Below are 22,497 nucleotides of genomic sequence, written 5' to 3' on the forward strand. Positions count from 1 at the left end.
GCGGGATGACACGCAATTGATTTGAGAAATAGTTGTCAATACTGGATACTGGAATCCCCTTCTTAAATAGCATCACCATCGGGTCTTGTCTTCGATATTCAGAGAACTTTTAAATTTGTGTGTCTTACCAACTAACCAATCTTTAATAGGATGGCTTCCACTTCCAGGCTGCTGCTTCATGGTTCATTGCCTCCTCCCACTAAATCCATTTCCAAAACCAATTCTGGTACGTATATACCTTCCTTATTGTTTTTGTTTCTTCCATTTTAATTTTGTTTTGTCGAAATCAATTTCGTGAGCGGAGATCCCAACCGTTTAATTACTTTGTATTATTTTTTGTGTTTAATTATTCAGTTGATCTGTATAATTTTATAAAAAACTGACAGTATTTTTCTCTAGAGACATTGTTATTTATGCTCCATTATTAAGAATTTTCTTTCTTCTTTCTTCGTCCTTTGTCCCTGGGGTCTTCGCTACACATCCCTACTTCCTTTTTTTTTTCTTCCTCCCACTTCCTCTTCTCTTCTTATCTATGTGCAGTTTTTTTTTTCCTTCTTTTCATCCTTTCTTTCTTTTTATTTTGACATGACTTTCTGTTATTTTTGTATTGTTTGTACTAATTTATTATTGTACATATTCTTTAAATGATTCTATGTTATTTTAAAGAAATTTGTGTGTTCATTTTCTCAATTTTTGTAAAAAGAATAGTAACTTTTTGAAACTTTCTTAAAAATTTAGTTATGAACAAGCTCAATTTTTTTTTATATGAAAAACATGTGTGTTGTGCATTGTTGTGGAAAATGTAGGTGCTAAACATAAATATGGAATAGCTTTTTCTAAAAGGAAAAGTATACGGTACCAACATATTATCTGCCAACTTCTGCCAACTCTTATTTATAATTGTGTTTCATGGAAGTGTGTTCGTGGATGTGTCTAATAATTAATATATTTTAAATACATATATAAAGAGACACATTCAGAAAATATATCTATAAAGACATTTCTATTAAACATAGCTATAAAAAAGACATTTTTATTAGACACATCCACGAACACACTTCCATGAAACACAATTATAAATAAGAGTTGGCAGAAGTTGGCAGATATGTTGTTGGTAACGTAACGAAACCGTTTCTAAAATAAAAAAATGAAGAAATTGAACCATCTAACTTCTTTATAAAAAAAATTAAGCCAACTAATCAGAGAATCTTATTAATGTGGGAGAGAAAATTTAAATTTTGGTAAAAGTAATCAGACCCTACGATTTGTATTTAAAAAATTAAAAAATTTGGGGTACATAAATTAAATGGTCCAATTTGTGTACCACAAACCTTTTTAATTTTTTAAACATAAATCGAAGAGTCCAATTTATGTACCAAAAAATCTGACGATTCGATTTTTACTCTTAACACTACAATTACATAAAATACCTATATACTCTATAACTACGTCCTACATCATTCTTCCTACCATGTCTAAATTAAAAAGTCGCTATGAACAACACTTTTTCTTTTCTAGTATATGTGTGTGTGTCACGACTTGGATGGCTACACTAAAGGAAGTTATTACTTATTAGTGGTCAAGCTTTCACCAACAAAGCTAATAGCGACACCTGTCACAATTCAAAGTATGATTAGTGATCAACCGAAACATTAAAACTCATTAGTGATCGACTTTATCTCGCTCAGATGCCTTAGTTTCACCTTCTTCTGTTTCGAGAAACTCAAACTCGACTGTGTCATCCTTTTCATTCCCTTAATTAGTGCTCTACCCATCAGTTCATTGCCTTGAATAGGGATACATCTTTTCAAATTTTTTCATAATAATTTTTTTTATTTTATATTAGAGTAATTATTTTTAATATTAATAATTAACTAATTACTTTATATTCATTATATTATTATATATTATATGTATTTATTAAAAAATAATATTAAAAATATTATATAATTATAAAAAAATAATTATATTATCACTAATAAAAATATTTGATATTTTTTAATTAAATATAAGTGAGTATAAAATTAAAATAATGTCTAACAAAATTATTGTACATTTTTATTATATACTTAATGATTAGCATACATAATAATAAGAAATAATATAGTTTAGTAGAGGAAAAAGAACATATAATAACGTAGAAGATTTGGGTTTGAACTACATCTTCATAAACTTTAAAATTTTCACCCAAATAGTTTGGTTGGACCAATTTTTGCTAAATTTGACCAATTCTTGCTAATTCTCAAAGTGAAGCGGTTCTGGAATTGGATAGGACTGATTGAAAATCTAATTCACCGAGTTTTTAGTCGAATTAACCGGTTTAGTCTGATTTTGATTACTATGCTTTCACTCTATTATCATTTATCAATCATCTATTATTCTTCTCTATTATATTATAATTTATATCAATTATCATTAATTGTCAATTATATATTATTTATTTGACAATCAAAATATGGTACATAATAATTTTTAGTTACAATTGACATAATTTTTTTACTAAAAAATAAGAATATCTCACTACAAAAAAAATATTGAGTACCATCGAATTTACCAGCAGATTTACCAAAAAAAAACTGCCGGTAATATGTTTATCGTCGTAATAAATCTGGCGATATAAACCTCCCTGGTAATTGTTTATTGACGGATTTTTCGTCTGCCACTAATTACCATTGGAATATTTCCGCTGATAATTTTTACGGTTGGATTTTTCTCCCGGTAAATTCGACGATAATATTAATTAATAAATAAATTAATAACTACAGGAGGATTTAATCGACGGTAAACTTAAATTTTAAATTTTTTTAAAAAATTGTTTAAAAATTAATATCTAATTTTAAAATTTTAAATTCAATAATTTCTAAACTAATAAATCAGAAAATATAATACTAATTAACTTAGATAATAATAAACTTAGAAAATTAACAACAATAAACAATAAGTTAATAAAATGTTTAATGGTCTCAATAATAAATCAGATAATTAACAACAATCAACTAATTAACTCATAAAAATCTAGGGGGTATATTAACATTTAACCATCAAGTGATAAGAATAATACAACTACTAAGCCTTATTCCACTAAAAGAGATCAGCTATATATAGATCAAATGCCATCATAATATCCTATTATCAAACCATCTCTAAAGTTAAAATACTAAAATCTCAAACTACAAAGACAATACTAATAACTAAGTTCAATATTTTAAGAAATAAACAAAGATTGCCAATTTAATGGGTAAATTGAAAGTTGTTACCAATTCGATCACCAATGTTATATTGATTGTGCTCATCGTGTGCCATAAATTTTGAAGTTCGTTTGATGTAACAGTTGTACACTTTGTGGTGGAGTAGCCTGTCCACTACCGCCACCATTGACTTCTGCATCTTATTAGAAACCACCATTCCTACGACTTGCTTCATCGTTCTAACCCAATCTACACAATTTCTAAGCCAAATTTCGATGTGCAGCAACTACAACATAATAAAAAACAAAAAATATAAATAATGAAGGCCAAAATTACATTTCGGGAACAATAACCAAGGACATAAATTCTGGCGGATCAAGACATGTTTTCATCACAATCACCACTCCCAATTTTCATAGCGGCCTAAAGTTCAAAATTATTGAATTTATTAAGTTCAGATAACATAGTTTCATGTTAATTTCAAATAACATAGGAATCTCATCACATACACATACTCCATAGCAAATAAGTAAAAGGTATATTAATAACACGATAGCAAACAGGCCTTGATTGCACATAACAACCTAACAAAGAAGAAGATGAAGAAAGCATTATAAGTTTCTAAGTACTCAGCTCAATTAACGCATTTTAACAAAAGGTAAAGGGCGAGACTATGACCAGAACAATCTCACTCGTTTTGTTCTGTGATTCTTGCAAGTCTCATGCTAAGTACGTTTTAGAATTACATAAAACTGACTTGTACTTTTCAAACATTTAATACATTACCAGCGTTTTTAATGCAAACTCAAGTAATAAACCCTTAACAATACAGAAACAATCACTTTTATTCTTCATGACAGAACAATAAATAGAAATAATAATAATAAACACAAAATCATCAAAGAAAAATTCAAAATCAGAATTATAAACAAAATTTCATACACAGAATCATCAAAACAGAATTAAAAATTTTCTAAATCAAAACTAAACTAATACATGAATTAAATCTGGAAAAAAAAATAATAGAAAAAAAGAGGAGTACAACATACTTGGAAGGAGGCAGCTCTGCCAAAGTGGGGACAACATAGACAGCAAAGTGGTGGTGGCGGTGACCAACCGGCAGGATTGCATTATTAGGATTTTTTAAATAAATTAAAAAAAATAATAGGAAGAAGGAGGAAGACAACATACCTAGAGGGAGGTAGGAGGCAGCTTCGGCGACACAGAGTGTAGCTGCGACAGCGGTGCAGCAGTGGTAGCGGCAATAGTGGCGGGAGTCCACGTAGTCTTTAAACATTGTTGGTAGTGGCCGACGCTGGTGGAAGGACTGCCGGAGGTGGTTTATAGGAGGGAGGGAGAGAGAGAGAGAGAGAGAGAGAGAGAGAGAGAGAGAGAGAGAGAGAGAGAGAGAGAGAGAGAGAGAGAGAGAGAGAGAGAGAGAGAGAGAGAGAGAGAGAGAGAGAGAGAGAGTAGTTCGAAAATGAGGGTGGAAAAAGTTCACGGTTTGAATTTAGGGCAAGATTATTGTCGGATTTACCGACGGATAAATTCGACGATAATGCTTTGCGAATGACCAAAATGCAGCGTTTCACTAATTCGGATTATCCGCCGGTAATGTTTGTGCCAGTTTTTTCTTTTTTTCCCTCCAATTATTGCTGGCGAATTTACCGTCAGAAAACCAAATCCGACGGTACTCAGCGTTTTCTTGTAGTGTCTCTCTCTGTGTAATATTACCAAATGAAAAAGATCAATTCCAAAAGAAGAATTTTGTATAACACATCAATAATGTTTGTTGACCTCCTTTTGATGGATTGACTACCAAACCGTTCAAAGAACGTTGTTCGACACCCTACCGACCAAGCAACAAACCATCACCAGCCGAAGGGAGGAGTTGCCTAATAGCAACATAATGTTGATTGGCCACTGCCAACCTACCACCCAACTTCCCAAGGTTGACGCCTATCAACTAGCCGATAAATTAGTAAGAGTTTGCTAGCTGATTGCTAATCGATGCCTGGTTGTCCAGACAACGGATCAACATTGACCGCAAGCGGACTCCGATTGATCACAATTGACTGATACAAACTTGCCAACAAACCTCCCTATGATTGACGTTGCCCAACCAATGACATGCTAACAACCTGTTGTGGTATTGGTTAACAGCCAACTGACAATCCTTGACCAATCAACTGACCTTGTCCAATTGACCATCTCCAACCGACCATCCAACAACCTACTTCCAATCGTAGAATGACCTAGGCTGACTTCCTATTGACTTACTCTTACTAGCCTACCAACTGTTGACATAACCTAACCCATCAACAAACCACCCTCATGATTAACACCAATTAACCCACCAATAGACAGGTTGCTCACAAATTGAATACGACTAATAGATCCAATTGACCTACCATCAACTACCCTGTGGCAGAATGCCAGCTAACAAACTGATCTCATGCAGACAGATTGACTACGCCGACCACTGGCTTACTCGGATCAACAAACGGACTGTCCTATGATGGACGTTGGTTATCTAATTGATAAGCCCACCTCGCACGACCGAGCCAACTGACCAACCTCAGGTAGCTACCAACTACCCGTCAGTCTATCGTAATCGACTTGCAACTGATTTCCCACCAAACAGACCTAGTTGATTGACTTTGACTGCCTTCTAATTAGCACCACCAACTAACCAACGGAGGGCCGATCCCCTACCGACATCAGTTGATGGTCATTAGTCAAACGAACAACTCTGTCCAACCATTTACGGTATATTTAGTTTGCATTTTCATTATTAATATTTTTTATATTAATAAAACATAATTTTATTATTTTTATATTATCTATTTTTTCCCATAAAATTTTAAAATAAAAAATACTAAAAATAAAAACACAATTCAGAACAGAGAGATAACTTCTGGACATCGATTGTTTTGGCTTCTTTTGGTTAAGCAAAGTTTCTTGAGGAACGTATTTAATTTCTTGTTATTAGTCGTTTGCCACTTTCTATTCGTTAACTAAATATTAATCACCTCAGTTATTACTGTTGTCAATATTAGTTTAGTGTTAAAAATATAGAATCGCGAAAAACAAATGAATTCAAATTCGAAAAAAAATAAAATATTAATATAAATCGAATTTGATTATATTTTTAGTAATTTTTTTATTATATAAATAAATATATTCTAGTTGATATTTGTCAATATTCTTTCTAATTTTTTAGAAAAATTATTAAATTTTTAATTGAATTTTTTCTATTTCTCTTTATTGAAATACTCCGATTTAACTATTTCATATCCATTTATTTATATACTCTACATTTTTAGACTCTAATATATATCTAATAGATAAGATATATCTAATCGATTAGAATATAGAACTTTATGGATATAATAAAAAAGAAAAAAAAGATATATTATATTTATGCAATAAATTAAGTATTGTGATCAAGATGTTATATATATACTAAAATTAATCACTAAAATTAACTACTAATATAAAATATATGTTAAAATAAAAATACATATTAAAAATAAATTAAATTACATATGTATTTATATACAAAATAATTATTTTGCAGGTTCACATGCAGTGAGAGCTTTATGGCATAATAATGGGAAATATCCAAAAGAAAAAACTTGCATTGAGACGCCATTATTATTGCAGCATAATCAGAAGCATCATTATACATGTGATCAAACCAAGAGAAAACACTTTGTGAATGCAACTCATGCACAATCGAAGAATGAACCTGAATCGCAAGCTGATTCTGCAAAACCCATTTGGAATTCTATCAAAGATGTTATGCATACTATCCAAAAGTTTAGCGTATTCTATGCGTTAATTGGCCTGGTTAGTTCAATATTCTTTTAAACAATCATTTAAATCCTTCTCCATCTTGTGTTAATGCTAGATGTTTGATAATTGTAATATTGCAAACTTTGTTATCATGAGTATCATATTTTTTCAAAAATAATATTTCTAAAATATTTTATAAAGCTCTCAAAAATATATATTTGTGGAATGAATTAGATTCATTCAATTTTAATATAATACTAAAATCTATCCGATCTTATTTAATTTGCCACTCTACTCTCAAGAATAGGGATGTATATTAAAAAAATCTAAAATATGGTTAACCGGTTAAAAAACTATAACTACATTTTAGTTAACCAATTTAACAAAATAATTTTAAAATTATATTCATATTTTTTAAAATTAATTAACCAAAGCCAAATTTAAAAAAAAAATCGATTTTTAATCGGTTAACTAAAACCAAAATCAAATTTTAAAACTTTTAAATTTAATTTTTTAGATTAAAAATTCAATTTTAAAAAAAATAAAACTGGTTTTTTCTAAAACCGGTTTTTGGCCCAAAAAATGGTTTTATTCAAAAATTGGTTTTATTTTTTTAAAAACCAATTTTTTTTATTGAAAATCCAGTTATTTTTTCAAACTGATTTTTATTTTTATAATTGGTTAAAAACCGATTTTTAAATTTTATACTATTAATAACCAATTTTATCATATAAAATCAATTTAGTAATTAATCAAAATTAAATTTTTGATTAACTAAAAAATAGGTTTAGATTTTGGATTAACCAAACCATGTACAGCTTTACTCAAAAATATGTTTTTGAACTAACTTTTTAGTATGAATTAAACTCATTGATACTAATTATTATGATATTAAGATTTATTTGATCCAACTAATTTTAAATCTTTTTCATAAACTAACTTTATTTATGTGTTGACAGTTATCGGGCATACTTTTTTCATCACTCCTTGCAGTGGAAAAATTATCAGATTTATCTCCAACATTTTTTATTTCCATGTTACAGGTGAGGGACTTTGAATTACTAATTTATTTTACATTATATATTGATTTCTCTCTCAATCTCTAAGAATTTCTTATAAATATATAGTAAATGTATTATATATTTATATCTAAAGGCACATTGATATAAAGAAAAGAGAAAAAAAATCCTACTTAACAAATTTCATATCAATGGTTGCATGAGTTTTGATTATGAAATGGTTGAAAAATCTAAAAGAAATGGTACTATATGGGAAAATTTTCTACTCCTTTCTTTGTTTCCTTGTAGATGTTCCCATAAAAGGTATCCTTTCTTTTAAATATATGGTAATAATAAAAATATTACTTATACGTTATAATTAACTACCAAAATTATTCACTATGTTTTTAATACAAATATATATTATTTAATTTATTTTAATATATATTTTATATTAATAATTAGTTTTAGTATACAACTAATAATATGATGGTTATAATAATAGCTTGGACCACTATATTAATGTAGAGGATTTAATTTTCTCGCTTTTTTTTTTTTTTTTTTTCAGTTTATGGCAGCTTACAGCTTTATGCAACTGTATACTACTGGCGTGAATCAATTGGCCGATATTGAAATAGACAAGGTATGAACTTATTAAATAAAAATAAACAATTTGGGTGAAAAAAATAAATTGTTTTCTTTTGCATGTTTGGAATAATGTTGGATTTTGTAAATTCATAAATATGATTACAAAAAAAAAATGTTTTGTTCAGCTGTGAATTCACAAAAGTAGCTAGGATATTTAATATCTATTTTGAATTATTGAACAACATAAGTTGCTTAATGCTTTTACATACAAATTTTGAGTAATCTATATCTAACTTTGGTAATCAAATTTTTGTGTTTAATATACAAATTATTTAGAGTGAGAAAGCAAACTAGAAAATATATAACTTTTTCGTACAAAAAGTTCTAAAAATCGAAACTGATCATCAAACCAGTATAGTTAAAGAGTTAAAAATTTAACCAAAATTTAACTGTATATAATAAAATAATATAATATATTTATGTATAAAAATATAATTTTTTAAAAGAATAATTTTTTATGATTTATTATTGTAAACAAGTTAACAACTAAAACTCATCGCTTCGATTGGTTATTTATTTTTTACCATTTTTTTTAATTTTAACTAATTTACTATACGATTTTTATATTAAACCGAATAAATTTGGTAATCCATTTTTAATTAACTAAATTAAACCGACCAATTGAATTTGATTTTAAGAATCATGGTTTCAGATTACTAGTTACTTTGGTTATATATGGTTGGTCCTTTTTTCAGATTAATAAGCCATACCGTCCTTTGGCATCATCGAAGATTTCTTTTGGAGGTGGACTCGCTATTGTTGCAGCATCTTTATTTATGGTACGACTATATATTTATATATGAACTTAATTATTGTTTTTGGCACCATATATTATCTCCTAATTGGATTTCAATTTGTATCTCCTAAATAAATTTTAGAGAAAAGGACTGATCTTTTGTCCTGCGGACATTTTCGTTCCTGACCATTGAAAAAAATTTTTAAGTCCCTAACCTTCACAAAATTTAGACGGATCAGTCCCTGACAAAAGCATTTGGACGGATCAGTCCTTGACGGAGGCATTTGGACGGAGGGACTGATCTGTCCAAATTGTGTGAATGTCAGGGACTTAAAAGTATTTTTCAATGGTCAGGAACGAAAATGTCCGCGGGACAAAAGGTTCAGGACCTATTTATCCTTTTCTCTAAATTTTAATTTGGATTTCAATTTTAAGTTTTAGTTATTCAATTTGAATATCCAGATTTCAACGTCTCACTTTCTAATCAATAATAATTGTATAAAAATAAATTAAATATTAAGTATAAATTAAAAGAAATTTGGCATGCCAAATGCTATCATATAATAAAGATATAGGCGCAGCTTTAATTATTTCATTCTTGTTAAATTTTTTTTAAGTATTTTTTTTATGGCTAATATTTTTTATTAATATTTTTTTTAACCAAAGATAGGAGACTCGAACTCGCAACCTCTTAATTAAGTATGGGGAGACTATGCCATTTGAGTTATAACTCATTAGTATATATTTTTTTTATTAATATTTACTAACACTTTAGACTAATACTTTATTTTTATGAATATATATCTAAATAGGTTCTTAAAAAATTTTATATTAGACAATTTCATCTCTTAAAAAAATTTATTACATTGAAATCCTAAAATTTTATAAAAATAAGTCTCTATTTTTACTGATAGTATTTAAAATTTAAGATTTAAAATTTAAAATTAATTTTTTATTAGTCAAATAAATTTTATTGATCATATAATATTACTCTTCAATCATTTAATTGTTTCAAGAGACGTTAATAAGGATCTTCTAATGGGTTAGTATTCAACAAATTCAAAACAAAATCCATGAGATTGAAATTTTAAAATAATTATTATAATTTTTTCGTGAGATACAAAATATTAAAATTTTTCAGTATATAATTAACAATAATCATTAATAAACTCATTTAATTAAAAAATTACTACAAAAAATTTAAAATTTAAAAATGTAAAATTTAAAAATATAAATGAGAAAATGACTTTGAATGAAGAAATATTAAAAATTTAAGAAAAAAAATACTAAAAGCTAATTTGATCCATTTTTAAAATTTTAGAGATAAGATGACCTACATACACATATATATAAAAATTAATTTGATTCTAAATAAATTTATTACATATTAAATAATGATATGATATATCAACTAATTATTTTTATAATATATGACATTATCTTGCCACATCATTATGCCACATGCACATAATGTAGCACATCATTATCTAATTTATAAAATAACTAATTTAATTTATGATTGTATTTTTTAAAAATTAATGTGACTAATTTGATTTTTAAAAAATTAATTTAAAAAATAAATAATTTTATTTAGATGAATTTAAGTATTAACTCATTTTTAATCCTTTATCTCTTTCATCTCTTTGCAGAGCTTTGGACTTGCGCTGATGATAGGATCAAAGCCTTTGCTTTGGGGTCTCATATTAATTTTTATACTGATGACTGCTTATTCAGTGAACGTAACTTTTGATTCGAAATCATTTTAAATTATGTTAAATAATTTTTTTTTAATTATAAACTTGCATCTTTTTAACTTCATTTTGAAAGACTTATTATTAATATTCAATATGAATAAGTTAAATCTTAAAGTGGTCCATGAATTTATAATCAAATTTTGAATTTATCTCTAAATTTAAAATTACTCCAAATTTAAAACTTAATTATAAATTCAGGACTACTTTAAAATTAAATTTCAACATGAATATAACTAAAAGATTATTTATACAATACATTCGCTTGCAAATAAATTTGTTTAATTAATATTAATGGTAAATTATTTCTTGCCCTTAACTAATTGATGGCTGTCAAAAGTTTTAAATTACTCTACTTAACATTTAATTTATATTAATTTTGTACCAAAAATTTAGAACCTAATTAGTTTTATATCCTTTTATTCAAATTGATTATATTTTTTCTTATTATATCCTTCCTTATATATATCATATTCCGCAACCTTCACTCTCAGATCTTTAAAAAGCTTTAAGATGTTCAAGGTTTTGATTGTTTTGTACTTTTATTTATATAACTTTCAAGTTTTCAATGATATTTATTCCCTTTTCTAAAAGAATAAATGAGTTTATTAATATACATCTGTCTTCAGCATATATACATTTTAAAAATATTATCAAACTATTACATTTTAAAACTATTATATAAGTATTTTACCAAAGATATAACATTTTCAAAAAATAATATTTTTACATTTTCATCAATGTATTAAAAATATAAAAAATTTTAAAAAATTTATATCATTATATTTTTAATATATATTTTAGAACATATTTTAACTAAATTCAATTATGAAATTAAAGCATAACTTTATTTTGTCCTTAATTTTGGATTGATTTGATTTTGTCTTTAACTTTTTTTTCTTTTTGGTCTTTCTATCTCTAACATTTTAAAAATTGTTTCATTTTTGTCATTTGTGACACAAATAGAAAAACCTATTAGGAATGGTTTAATTAAAATCTAGATAGCAATTTGTTGAAAACGGGTATGATGTCATGCAAAATTTTAAGTAAAGAATTTCTTAATCAATTATTACGTATGATGTAGAGACTTAAGTACACCTTTAATTTGTTATTTATTTATCAATGTTTTCGTATATGTTATATTTATTTGATGTTAATTAATTAGTAGTTAATTTCTTTATTTATTTTTTATAATTATATATTATTTTTAAATACTTTCAGTTACCCTTTTTAAGATGGAAGAAATCTACAACTCTTACATTACTGTCTGGCGTACCAACTATTCTGACTGCATATAATTTGGCACCATATCTTCACATGAAGGTACGTATTGCCCTACAAAGCTAGTATTGTTTTAAATGAAGTTCAATTTGAATTAGTCGAGTGGTCATAAGTTTACCTGTCAGCACACTTTTAAATGAAGTTAAGATTTTTAACGGATTAGTCCTTGATTTGTTGAATTAGGAAATACCATGAACAGTAAAAAAATATAAAAAATAAAAAAATAGACCCAATCAATTTTTAATTAATCAACATTAGTTATTTTTTAATTTTAAACATTAAACATTCTGAAAGATCTAAGATTTAGGATTTATATTTAAAATTTAAAATTTAAAATAAATAAATTAAATTTTAAAAAAATTAATTGATATTGGTTAAAAAAACTTAACTCTCTAACATTACTCTATCAGTAATCATTTTTTTTTACCCACAATAATTTTTGGGTTGTCTTAATCAAAATCAGGTATATCTAAAACTAGCATTTTCAAGAAAATTAAAAGGAAAGAAAAAAAAATAAAAAGAAAGCACAAACATTTGCATGCAAATTCAATAGTAGTGATAATATAGTGTTGATGAATAATTTAATTTTCAAGCAAAGTCTAATATATATTTGGGTTCAATAATTGCATGTCACGATTTATAGACCTTTGTGCTGAAGAAGCCATTCATATTTACAAGATCACTAGCTTTTACCACTGTGGTCATGACCTTCTTCTATGTAGTTATATCATTGTTCAAGGTAACAATAACTTTTTAGTTTTTTACAATGAATCTTTTTCATCACTAATCATTTTTGTTCAATGTGTTTAACTAATTAATGTAATACTATATTGGCTGGAATCACATGTAGGACATACCCGACATTGAAGGAGATAAAAAAGAAGGTCTTCAAACTTTGTCTATACGCTTGGGTCCTAAACGAGTAATTTCTCCTCTCTAAAATCAATATATTTCATGATTAGGTTTACTACCAAAAAAATAATGTTTGATTATTGTTGGAATTATCATCGGAATCTCTATAAAAATTTGACGATAACTGCCATGTCATACCAAACACGACGATTTGATAAATAAAATTATTGTCGGATTTTCTGACAATAATTATTCTGCCATTTTTAATTATTTATGTACAAAAAATTTACGTCGTCTTTATCATTGAATTTTTTTATCCGAAGGTAATGTTTTTAAAATTTTGAATTTCAGTCAGTATGGTCAAAATTTCCCATGCTAAATTCGATGGTATCTAATTTTAAATTGGTTTAATTACTCTGTTAGTTCCTATAATTTCGCAAAATTTTTAATTAAGTTCCTTTATTTTTTTTCCTTTTAATTGAGTCTTTGCACCAAAATTTTTTTTAATTGGGTCCTTACACTTTTTTTTTCTTTTTATTTGGATCTTTGCACTAATTTTTTTTAGTTGGATCCATATAAAATTAAGCCAATTACTGCTAAGAGCGACTTAATAAAAAAAAATATTGATGCAAAAATCCAATTAAAAAATAAAAGGATATAAGGACCTAATTGAAAATTTTGCAAAACTATAAGGACCAACAGAGTAATTAAACCTTTTAAATTCGACTAAAATTTTAATTATAATAAACGTATTTTTGATAGTAGTTATTCTAGTATCATGTACCCACATTTTTTTATTAATCCTTTGTCAGGTATTTTGGTTGTGTATTTCACTTCTTGAGATGACTTATGGAATTGGCATTATATTGGGATTAACATCTCCATTCCTATGGAGCAAAATCTTCACGGTAATGAATATTACTTTAGATATTACAATTGTATAGTATATATAATATAATATTATGACTATTTGTCTAAATTTTAATTTTCCTTTGCGTGACATATAATTGTAAAGGTTTTGTACCACTTACCAATTTAAACACTTTACAACTTCAAACCCCTCTTGACATCTTCTTATACTTAATATATGAAAAATGCTAAAAAATCAAGTATTTTTTATTAGTATTAGTCAATATTTTAAATTTTAAAATTTATGATTTAATTTTTAAAATTTAACTAAAATTAAGGATTTAGCCAATATTATGCTTTAGATATTACATATAAAAATATTTTTGTTAGTCAAATATTAATAAAAAGTAAAAAATTTTATTAATTATATAATATTATTCTAATAAATTTTATTATTCTTAAATGTCAATAAATATCAGTAGAATATGTTAATCTACCCCATAGTATATTGATAAACAATAATATTTTCAACTAGTTATCATTTTTTTGTTCATCAAAATATAGTAGTATATTATGTCAATTTATATAATGGTTTGGGGAGCATACACCTTCATCAATGCATGTTTAACAAAATTACAGGTAAATAAAATAAGAATAATGTTAGAGAGACAAAAAAAATAATTAATTTAAATTTATTTTATTTAATATTTATTTATTATAAAATATATTAAATAAACTAAAAATAATAAATTTTAATCGTTTTTTACTAATACTTTTTTTTACTAAATATTTCCGATAAAATAATTTTATGTACAGGTCTACCTATATTAAGGATGTGCATCTCCGTTCCATGATAATATATTAATATTGATTGATTACTATTTTTCAATTTGTTAGGTTATGGCACATGCCATCAATGCTTGGATTTTGTGGTTTCGTGCTAATTCTGTAGATTTAAAGAGCAAAGAAGATTTCCAATCCTTTTATATGTTTATCTTTAAGGTAAATGATAATTTTATACAATAAAATAATATGAGAAAGTTTTTTAGTCTTAATTATTATATGTTTATACAATAAAATTTAAAAGATTTAAAGTCTAATATTTAAGATATCATTTTAATTAAAAAATCGAATAGGGAGCGATGGTTAATTGCTTTCTAGTGCTACTTAATAGAACTAACTTATTTCATAATTAAAAGGTACTATTATGAAATAAAATTATTATTGCTAATTTATCCTATTTATTACTAATTCTTTTTTTTTTTTTTTTTTTTTATGTGCAGCTCCTTTACTTGGAGAATGTCCTTGTGCTTTTTGTGAGATAAAGAAGCAATAAATTATTGATTTAACAAAGAGTGCAACCTTCGCCATATATATCTGATTGTTTTGGTCTACCAATAAAATAGGATTAAGATTCTCTAAGGTAAGAGAAAGGTGATAAAGTGAATATAAATGGAGAGTTGTATATGATAGTAGAGCGAAAATCTTGTTGACAAATAATTATGAAAGTGAAATAAATGTAAGTATGTAATCTGTTGAAAAAGTCGCCAATGAATTTAAATGACATCATCTTTTCATACTCATTTAAGAAGTTATGATTTTGAATCTTCTTATTTTTTATAAAAAAAATCTGTTAAAAAAAGTCTAATAGCTCTGAAAAGAGTTAGCTCAATTTTTTTGCCGACGATTCACTCTTATTTTGTAAAGCTACCCAATACAACTGCTCTAATCTTTCCCAAATTCTCTAACTATATGGCAGACTAAGTGGACAACAAATTAATTTCTCCAAGTCTGCTGTGTTTTTCAGCAAAAACACCCCTTTACCCATCAAAACTGAACTAGCGGCATCTTTGGAAGTCCCAAATATTGGGACGCAGGATAAATATTTGGGGTTACCCTCCATAGTATACAGATCCAAAAAAGAAACATTTACTTTTATAAAAGAGAAGGTGGCAAAGAAGCTCTCACATTGGAAGAAACCATTTCTATCTGCTAGTAGAAGGGAGGTGTTGATCAAAGCAGTGGGTTCAGCTATACCAATTTATACTCTGGGCTGTTTCAAACTTCCAGATACCCTCTTAGATGAACTGCACCGAATGATGATGCAATTTTGGTGGGGACAAAAACAGAATGAAAAGAAGATGCAATGGATCAGTTGGGACACTATGACCAGAGAAAAGAATTTTGGGGGTATGGAGTTTAAGGACCTAAAGGCATTCAATCTAGCCATGTTAGCTAAACAAGGATGGAGGCTGATGACTAAACCGCATTCTCTTTTCTACAAAATCTTCAAGAATAAGTACTTTAGATACAGTTCCTATCTAGAAGCCAAACCAGGAAATCGACCATCCTGGCCTTGGCAGAGTCTTTTGGAAGGAAGGAAAATTTTAGAGAAAGGAGTTAAGTGCAAAGTTTCAATTCAGGGATCTGTCAGAATCAGAGAAGACCCATGGTTTGGGGACCAACCACCATTTCGCATTGTAGTTAATGAATGCAGAGATGAATCGCTTACCTGGGTTAGACAGCTAATCACAGCCGAGGGAGAATGGAATCAACAACTCCTTATGGAAGCCTTCCCACTAGACACAGCTCAGCAAATTCAATAAATTCCTATCACAGAAGAGGAAGACTCGATTATATGGTGCAATAACAACTCAGGGAGTACTCGGTAAAATCTGGGTATAGTATAGCATACCAATTCTTTCACCCTCCAGTGAATTCACTCCATCCCCGATATGCAGACTGAGAAATGTGGAAGACCTTATGAAAAATGAGAGTAACACCAAAGGTCAAATTATTTGCTTGGAGATTAGCCCATGAAGGCATTGCAGTTAAAGCAAAATTGAACGAGAAATTACCACAAGTTAGCAGCCTTTGTCCCCGCTATCAATCGGCGCTGGAGACACCGATGCATGCCATTGTCTTCTGCCCAGAAGTTCTTCAAATTTGGAACAACTCCCCAGTAGCTAGCACTATTCTCCACGACCCTAACCTAAAAGCTTGGGATTGGTGGAGTCAATTCATGGAAGTTGAGAAATCCAAACCCAATTTCAGAATCAGAAGTGCTCAGGTGGCTTACCTTCTATGGCAGATTTGGTTGGCGCGGAACGCTTTAGTCTTCGAGGACCAATGCCAGGAACCTAGAAAAATTATGTCTCAGGCGATATTGTTGGAGGAGGAATACTGGCGACATCATTTTCTCAAACCACCTTCTCTATGAACAGTAGTAACTAGCGCTTTGGAACTTCTTTCTTTCTTTCTTAATTGTTTTCTTTCTCTCTTTTACCCATTAGATAATTTTATTTAACATCTCGATTGGAAAATTTCTTTGTCTTGACATAATGTACACCAAGAGAACATAATGTACTCCAGATATAAAGTTCTTTTATGCAATAAAAAATATATCTTTGAAAAAAAAAAAAAAGAGTTAGCTCAGTTTCAGTTTAAGTTAAAATTTCAAAAAGAGCAATGCTAGGGAACCAAAAGGGTATTAGCCAAAAACCAGCTAAATACCTCTGGATGAATCCAAAATCTCTATGAGTTAATATACATGGATGTTTCTTCTACTAAGTATCAGAATGTTTCTTTTTCATACTAAATGAATGTTCTTTTATATATTTTTCGAATTTTTTTGTATTAAAAATGTGAATGTCTCTATTTCTTTAAGAATTTCATAATTTTTTTTAAAAATTTTATAGATATTTAATTATTTGAGTAAAGTACCATTTGTACCCATGAAAGTTGAAAACGCTGACAAATGTACCCACGAAAGAAGAAAACTACCAAATGTAACCATCAATCGTGACATCCGTGGGACGAAACTAACCAAGCCTTATTCCGGCGTTGACTCCGTTAGTAACTCATCCTCCATGGCACTTCCCGGCGTGACATGGCTTGGGGGGTTTCTTACGTGGAAATTACAAATATATACAATTGGATTTCAAAATTATAATTAAAAAAAAAAAGGAAATTAGAATTGAACAGTTATCAAAGGTACAACTCTTCGCGCGTTTCACAGAACAGAGGGTAGAGCCCTAACAGTAGACTGTTCATCTTCTCCACTCACAGAAAATCTCCGGTGCCGACGATAATCTCCGTGTTCAAGAGAGGGTGCTTGTTGGTGTGGATCGTGTCAGCTGTTGGAGTTGTGTGGTCTCATCCACAGGTAAGCACTATCCTTCGATTTTTTTGTGTTGGTTTTCTGTTTTTTTGTTGCATGGTTGTGGGTTGTGAATTCGTTTTCTGTTCTGTATACATGTGTGTTTGCAGATGGTAACTATCCACATTACGCTAGTCATTAGTCACAGAGAAAAATTTGAAAAGGGTGATGATGGAAAACTGGCGTATGTTGGGGGTGAGAAAACAGAGATTGAACGAGTGAATGTGGACACGCTAAATAGGTTCTTCATGAATGACCTAGTAAAGGACATAGGGTACAATGATGTGAGCGAGCTTTACTGGCTTGAACCTGGGAAGGAGTTGGATGGTGGGTTGAGGTTGCTTAGACTAGACATGGATGTGGTGAGTATGTATGAAGCAGCGATTGCTAATGGAAGGAGAGTTGAAGTGTTCACCGAGAATCCAGTTGACCTTCCTGAGTTCGCAGAAGAGAACAACGAACCGGAATCAGAGCTTGAGATATTAACTGTTAATAGGACCCCAGTGAAGCACAGAACCAAGTTGTGTGTTAGGAGACCCCCAACCCCAAAGAAGAAGAGAAAGAGAGTGGTGAAATTGAGTGAGACTGCTCAAACAGAGGATGTTGCGGGAGAGACAGAAGTCCATCATACCCCAAGAAACACACAACAACCAGAATTCAGCAATGATCAACCAAATATACCCACCCATTCACCAAAGGTTACCTTCGATGAGGCACCAAGGATCATTCAGCTATCAGATCCACCCACTGAACCAAACTTACCGCCATATCAACCTCCGGAGAATACTCATACACACCCTGAACAACCAGATGTGTCAGCTGCAAGTGAAGAAACTGGAAACCAAATTCCAGTTTCTGCGGAGTCAGTGGCTCCCACTGTGGATAAAGGGCCTGCCGAATCTGTCGAGGTTTTCACACAGTACATCCCACAGCCTTGTCAAGAACCCGGTACTGGTAGTCAACCCAGTAGTTCACAGCCCGAACCAGATATAAATCCAGATGAGGGTGGTGGTAGTCAACAGAAGTCCAAGAGACGATCAACAGTCAGGCCTCCACCTTCAGGGCAAACATTCATACCCAACCAGGATCCAAACAAGCATCCTTCATTCTATATACCTGTGGATGGTGAAAATATGTCAGAGGCAAGTGCAGGGATGCATTGTTACGAGTCGGAGGAACTTGATTCTGTTGCAAGTGATGATGAAGACAGTGAGCAGGTAGCTTTTCCTCAAGCGAATCCAGATGCTCCAGTGAGAGAAGTAAGGTTGGAGCTTGGCATGGAGTTTGAAAATCTGGACCATTTCAAGAAGGCAGTTAGGAAGTTCAACATCAACTTAGGGAGAAGCATATTCTTTCCAAGGGTGGATTCAACTAGGTGCAAGGCCATATGTTATGATGAGAGTTGTCTGTGGTAGATATACTGTGCAAAACGGTCGTTTCCATTAAGCTTTCAGGTGAAAACGTTTGTGAATGAACATACGTGCAGCAGAGTTAACAAGAATAGATCTGCAGATGGTAAATGGGTTGTAGAGGAGCTTGAGGACAAAATCCGTGATCATCCAGAGTTGACTCAAAGGCAGGCACAAGATTTTTTCAAGAAGGAGTATGACGTGATTGTGAACGAGAGGAAGATATACAGAGCTATGGTGAAGGCAAAACAACTAATAGAAGGGAGTGAAATTGCTCAGTATGCTGTTCTTAGAGACTATGCTAATGAGATTATGAGGACCAACCCTGGCTCCACTGTGAGGATTAGTACTGATTATGTTGAAGAGACTGGGCACAAATTCAAAAGGATATATATATGCTTGGAAGGGTGTAAAAAGGGTTTTTCGGTTGGCTGCAGGCCCTTTATAGGGTTAGATGGAACTTTTTTAAAGGGATACTACCCTGGGCAGTTGTTGACTGCAATTGGCCATGATGCCAATAACCACATCTATCCAATATCATACGCTGTTGTGGAGTGCGAATGCAAGGATAGCTGGAAATGATTTTTGGAACTCCTCCAAGAAGACATAGGTGACGCAGCAATCAATGGTGTCAACTTCATGTCAGACATGCAGAAGGTAATATCTGAATTCCTATCCCCTGTGTATGTCTTCATTGTTATTTTAGATTGTTACAATGTATTCTGCTTGCCAACTGCTGTGGTAGTTATTGTCATAGAGTATAATGGCTATGTTGCTTTACTTATTTCAACCAGGGCCTGATCCCAGCTATGCGTGAAGTGAATCCAGGAGCACATCACAGGTTTTGTGCTATGCACATATGGTAGAACTTTAGAAAGCAGTGGGGTGACACAGAATTGAAAATGGCAATGTGGAGATGTGCCAAGGCAACAACCCCTCAAGAGTTCAATGTTGTACTGGATAGAATCAAAAGGGTTAATGTCCATGCTTAGGAGTATCTGAACAGGATCCCTCCAAGTCAATAGAGTAGGAGTGGTTTTAGTGAGTACCCAAAATCTGACAACTATACCAACAACAACTGCGAATCATTCAATTCTAGGATCAAGAAAATGAGAGGGAAGCCTATCATAACTATGCTGGAAGAAGTGCGGTGTTATATGATGAGTATAATTGCAAGAAATAAGAAGGCTTTGGTGGGTTATAACGGAGTAATCACTCCTGTGCAACAGAGTAGGCTTGAAAAAGAGAAAAGGGAGAGTAACAAGTGGCGGCCGTTTCCCACCGGAGATGATCCTGGAAATGTCTATGAAGTACAATGCCTGCCTCATAAGGTTATGGTGGATATAGGAAAGAGGACTTGTTCCTGTAGGTTTTGGCAGCTGACCGACTTGCCGTGCAGGCATGCATGTGCTGCACTGGCATACCAGAATAGGAAGCCAGAGGATCATGCACATAACTGGCTTTCTATGGGGGCATATAATAGCACATATCAGTACGTTATCCAGCCTGTCCCTAGCCAAGAATACTGGCAACATGTTGATCTACCTCCTATATTGCCCCCAGTATACAAGAAGCAGATTGGGAGGCCAAAATTGAAAAGAGACAAAAAGAATGACGCTCCAAAGGAACTCCCACCAGATCCTCATAGGGCCCCCAGAAAGTATGGCCCCATCACCTGCAAGTACTGCCTAAAGGTAAACCATAATTAATATGCTCCCGTTACTTGTGCTTTCAATGTCCACAATATAAAAGTTCATGTTACATATATTGCAGACTGGACACAACAGTCGTAGCTGTTCCAAGAAGAAGGAAGCCATGGCTGGGAGTGCTGGGGGACAAAGTTCAAATCCACACCCATCTGTTGAGGATGATGGGGATGAGGCTGCAAGACTGGAGGAGATGTTCTGGGAAGAGACTCTGGAAGCTGTTGAAGCAGCTGAGGCAGCAGCATCTCAGCCACCACATGTAAGTTTAATGATATATTTTACAACTTCATTCTAAAAGTTCTTAATCAAATCAATCATATGTGTCTAATGTTGTAGGAGACCACCTCAGCTCCTCAACCGATTCCTAATCCAGTGAGGTCTCCTTCAACTAGGCCAACAACTACAAAAAAGCCACCAAGGAAGAAGAAGAATCTGCGAAGACCACCACCAACAACTCACCAACCACAGTCTGCTCCAGCAACACCAGCTACTACTACTCCATCACCCACGGCCTCTGATGTGCCACCCACTGTCACACCTCAAACCATGCAAGCTGCCTCCCATGGGACTACTTCCAGATTCATGGAATTCATGCCTACTCCCACAGTAAGAGGATCAAGCTCAACTCGGTGGCCTCAGCCTGCCTTCCGTCCACCACCAAAAAAGAGGTCAACAATTGCACACTTGAAGGAAGGATCAAGCGGTAGCAGCAACTCCACTCCAATTCCTTGAAGCAAGAGTCTTTTTATTAAGTTTTTTTTTGGTACTGTGCCATGGCAGTTTATGTTACAATTGTTGGATATGCCACATACAATACCTACAATTGCTTATGTTTTGGTTTTCGGTGTTTGTGCATTTGTTGAAAACTCATACCTATAGCTAGTATAACTTGAACACTTCTGTTGCTCAATTTCTGCGTACCTATGAGCTTATTTTGCCTTTCTTTCATGTTATTATGGAGCATAAAGTAAATAAGACTTGAAATTAGTATTAGTAATGGATAAGTTCTGCAAATTGACAAGTCTTATAAGACTCTTTTTGACATTTTCTGGATCTCATATGTCTATAAATGACATATACAGAATCGATCATGGGTATTTTTGTCAAATCCAAACACTACAA

General features: G+C 30.9%; 2 protein-coding genes across 5 annotated transcripts; both read left to right on the forward strand.

Annotated features, from left to right (window-relative positions):
* Window positions 1-17,525, forward strand: LOC112720245 (naringenin 8-dimethylallyltransferase 2, chloroplastic). 4 transcript variants are annotated; one of them, XR_011867265.1, is made up of 13 exons: window positions 1-226; window positions 6,769-7,040; window positions 7,946-8,029; window positions 8,553-8,627; window positions 9,328-9,411; window positions 11,018-11,101; window positions 12,341-12,442; window positions 13,044-13,139; window positions 13,251-13,322; window positions 14,065-14,160; window positions 14,999-15,103; window positions 15,385-15,524; window positions 15,861-17,525. XR_011867265.1 is itself a non-coding variant. In XM_025771113.3 (12 exons), exons 1-12 carry the CDS (start codon window positions 151-153, stop codon window positions 15,424-15,426), a joined length of 1,194 nt encoding a protein of 397 aa, XP_025626898.1. In that variant the 5' UTR covers window positions 1-150; the 3' UTR covers window positions 15,427-15,692. The 4 variants fall into 4 exon arrangements, 2 of the variants coding, with proteins under 2 accessions (XP_025626898.1, XP_025626899.1); XR_011867264.1 differs by having other exon boundaries at window positions 11,018-11,107; window positions 15,861-15,997; XM_025771113.3 differs by lacking the exon at window positions 15,861-17,525 and having other exon boundaries at window positions 11,018-11,107; window positions 15,385-15,692.
* Window positions 17,526-18,069: 544 nt separating this feature from the next.
* On the forward strand, window positions 18,070-22,277 carry LOC140176492 (uncharacterized). The gene is made up of 2 exons (XM_072208032.1): window positions 18,070-21,634; window positions 21,712-22,277. Exon 1 carries the CDS (start codon window positions 18,371-18,373, stop codon window positions 19,673-19,675), a length of 1,305 nt encoding a protein of 434 aa, XP_072064133.1. The 5' UTR covers window positions 18,070-18,370; the 3' UTR covers window positions 19,676-21,634; window positions 21,712-22,277.
* Window positions 22,278-22,497: the final 220 nt, after the last annotated feature.

The sequence above is a fragment of the Arachis hypogaea genome, chromosome 11, assembly GCF_003086295.3.
Source record: "Arachis hypogaea cultivar Tifrunner chromosome 11, arahy.Tifrunner.gnm2.J5K5, whole genome shotgun sequence".
Classification (NCBI taxonomy): Eukaryota; Viridiplantae; Streptophyta; class Magnoliopsida; order Fabales; family Fabaceae; genus Arachis; species Arachis hypogaea.

Coding starts and splice junctions, on each gene's coding strand:
- LOC112720245 (XM_025771113.3), top strand. CDS start 151: ATGGCTTCCACTTCCAGGCTGCTGCTTCATGGTTCATTGCCTCCTCCC. Junction 7,041..7,945: donor TCTATGCGTTAATTGGCCTG/GTTAGTTCAATA, acceptor ATGTGTTGACAG/TTATCGGGCATACTTTTTTC. Junction 8,628..9,327: donor CCGATATTGAAATAGACAAG/GTATGAACTTAT, acceptor TCCTTTTTTCAG/ATTAATAAGCCATACCGTCC.
- LOC140176492 (XM_072208032.1), top strand. CDS start 18,371: ATGGTAACTATCCACATTACGCTAGTCATTAGTCACAGAGAAAAATTT.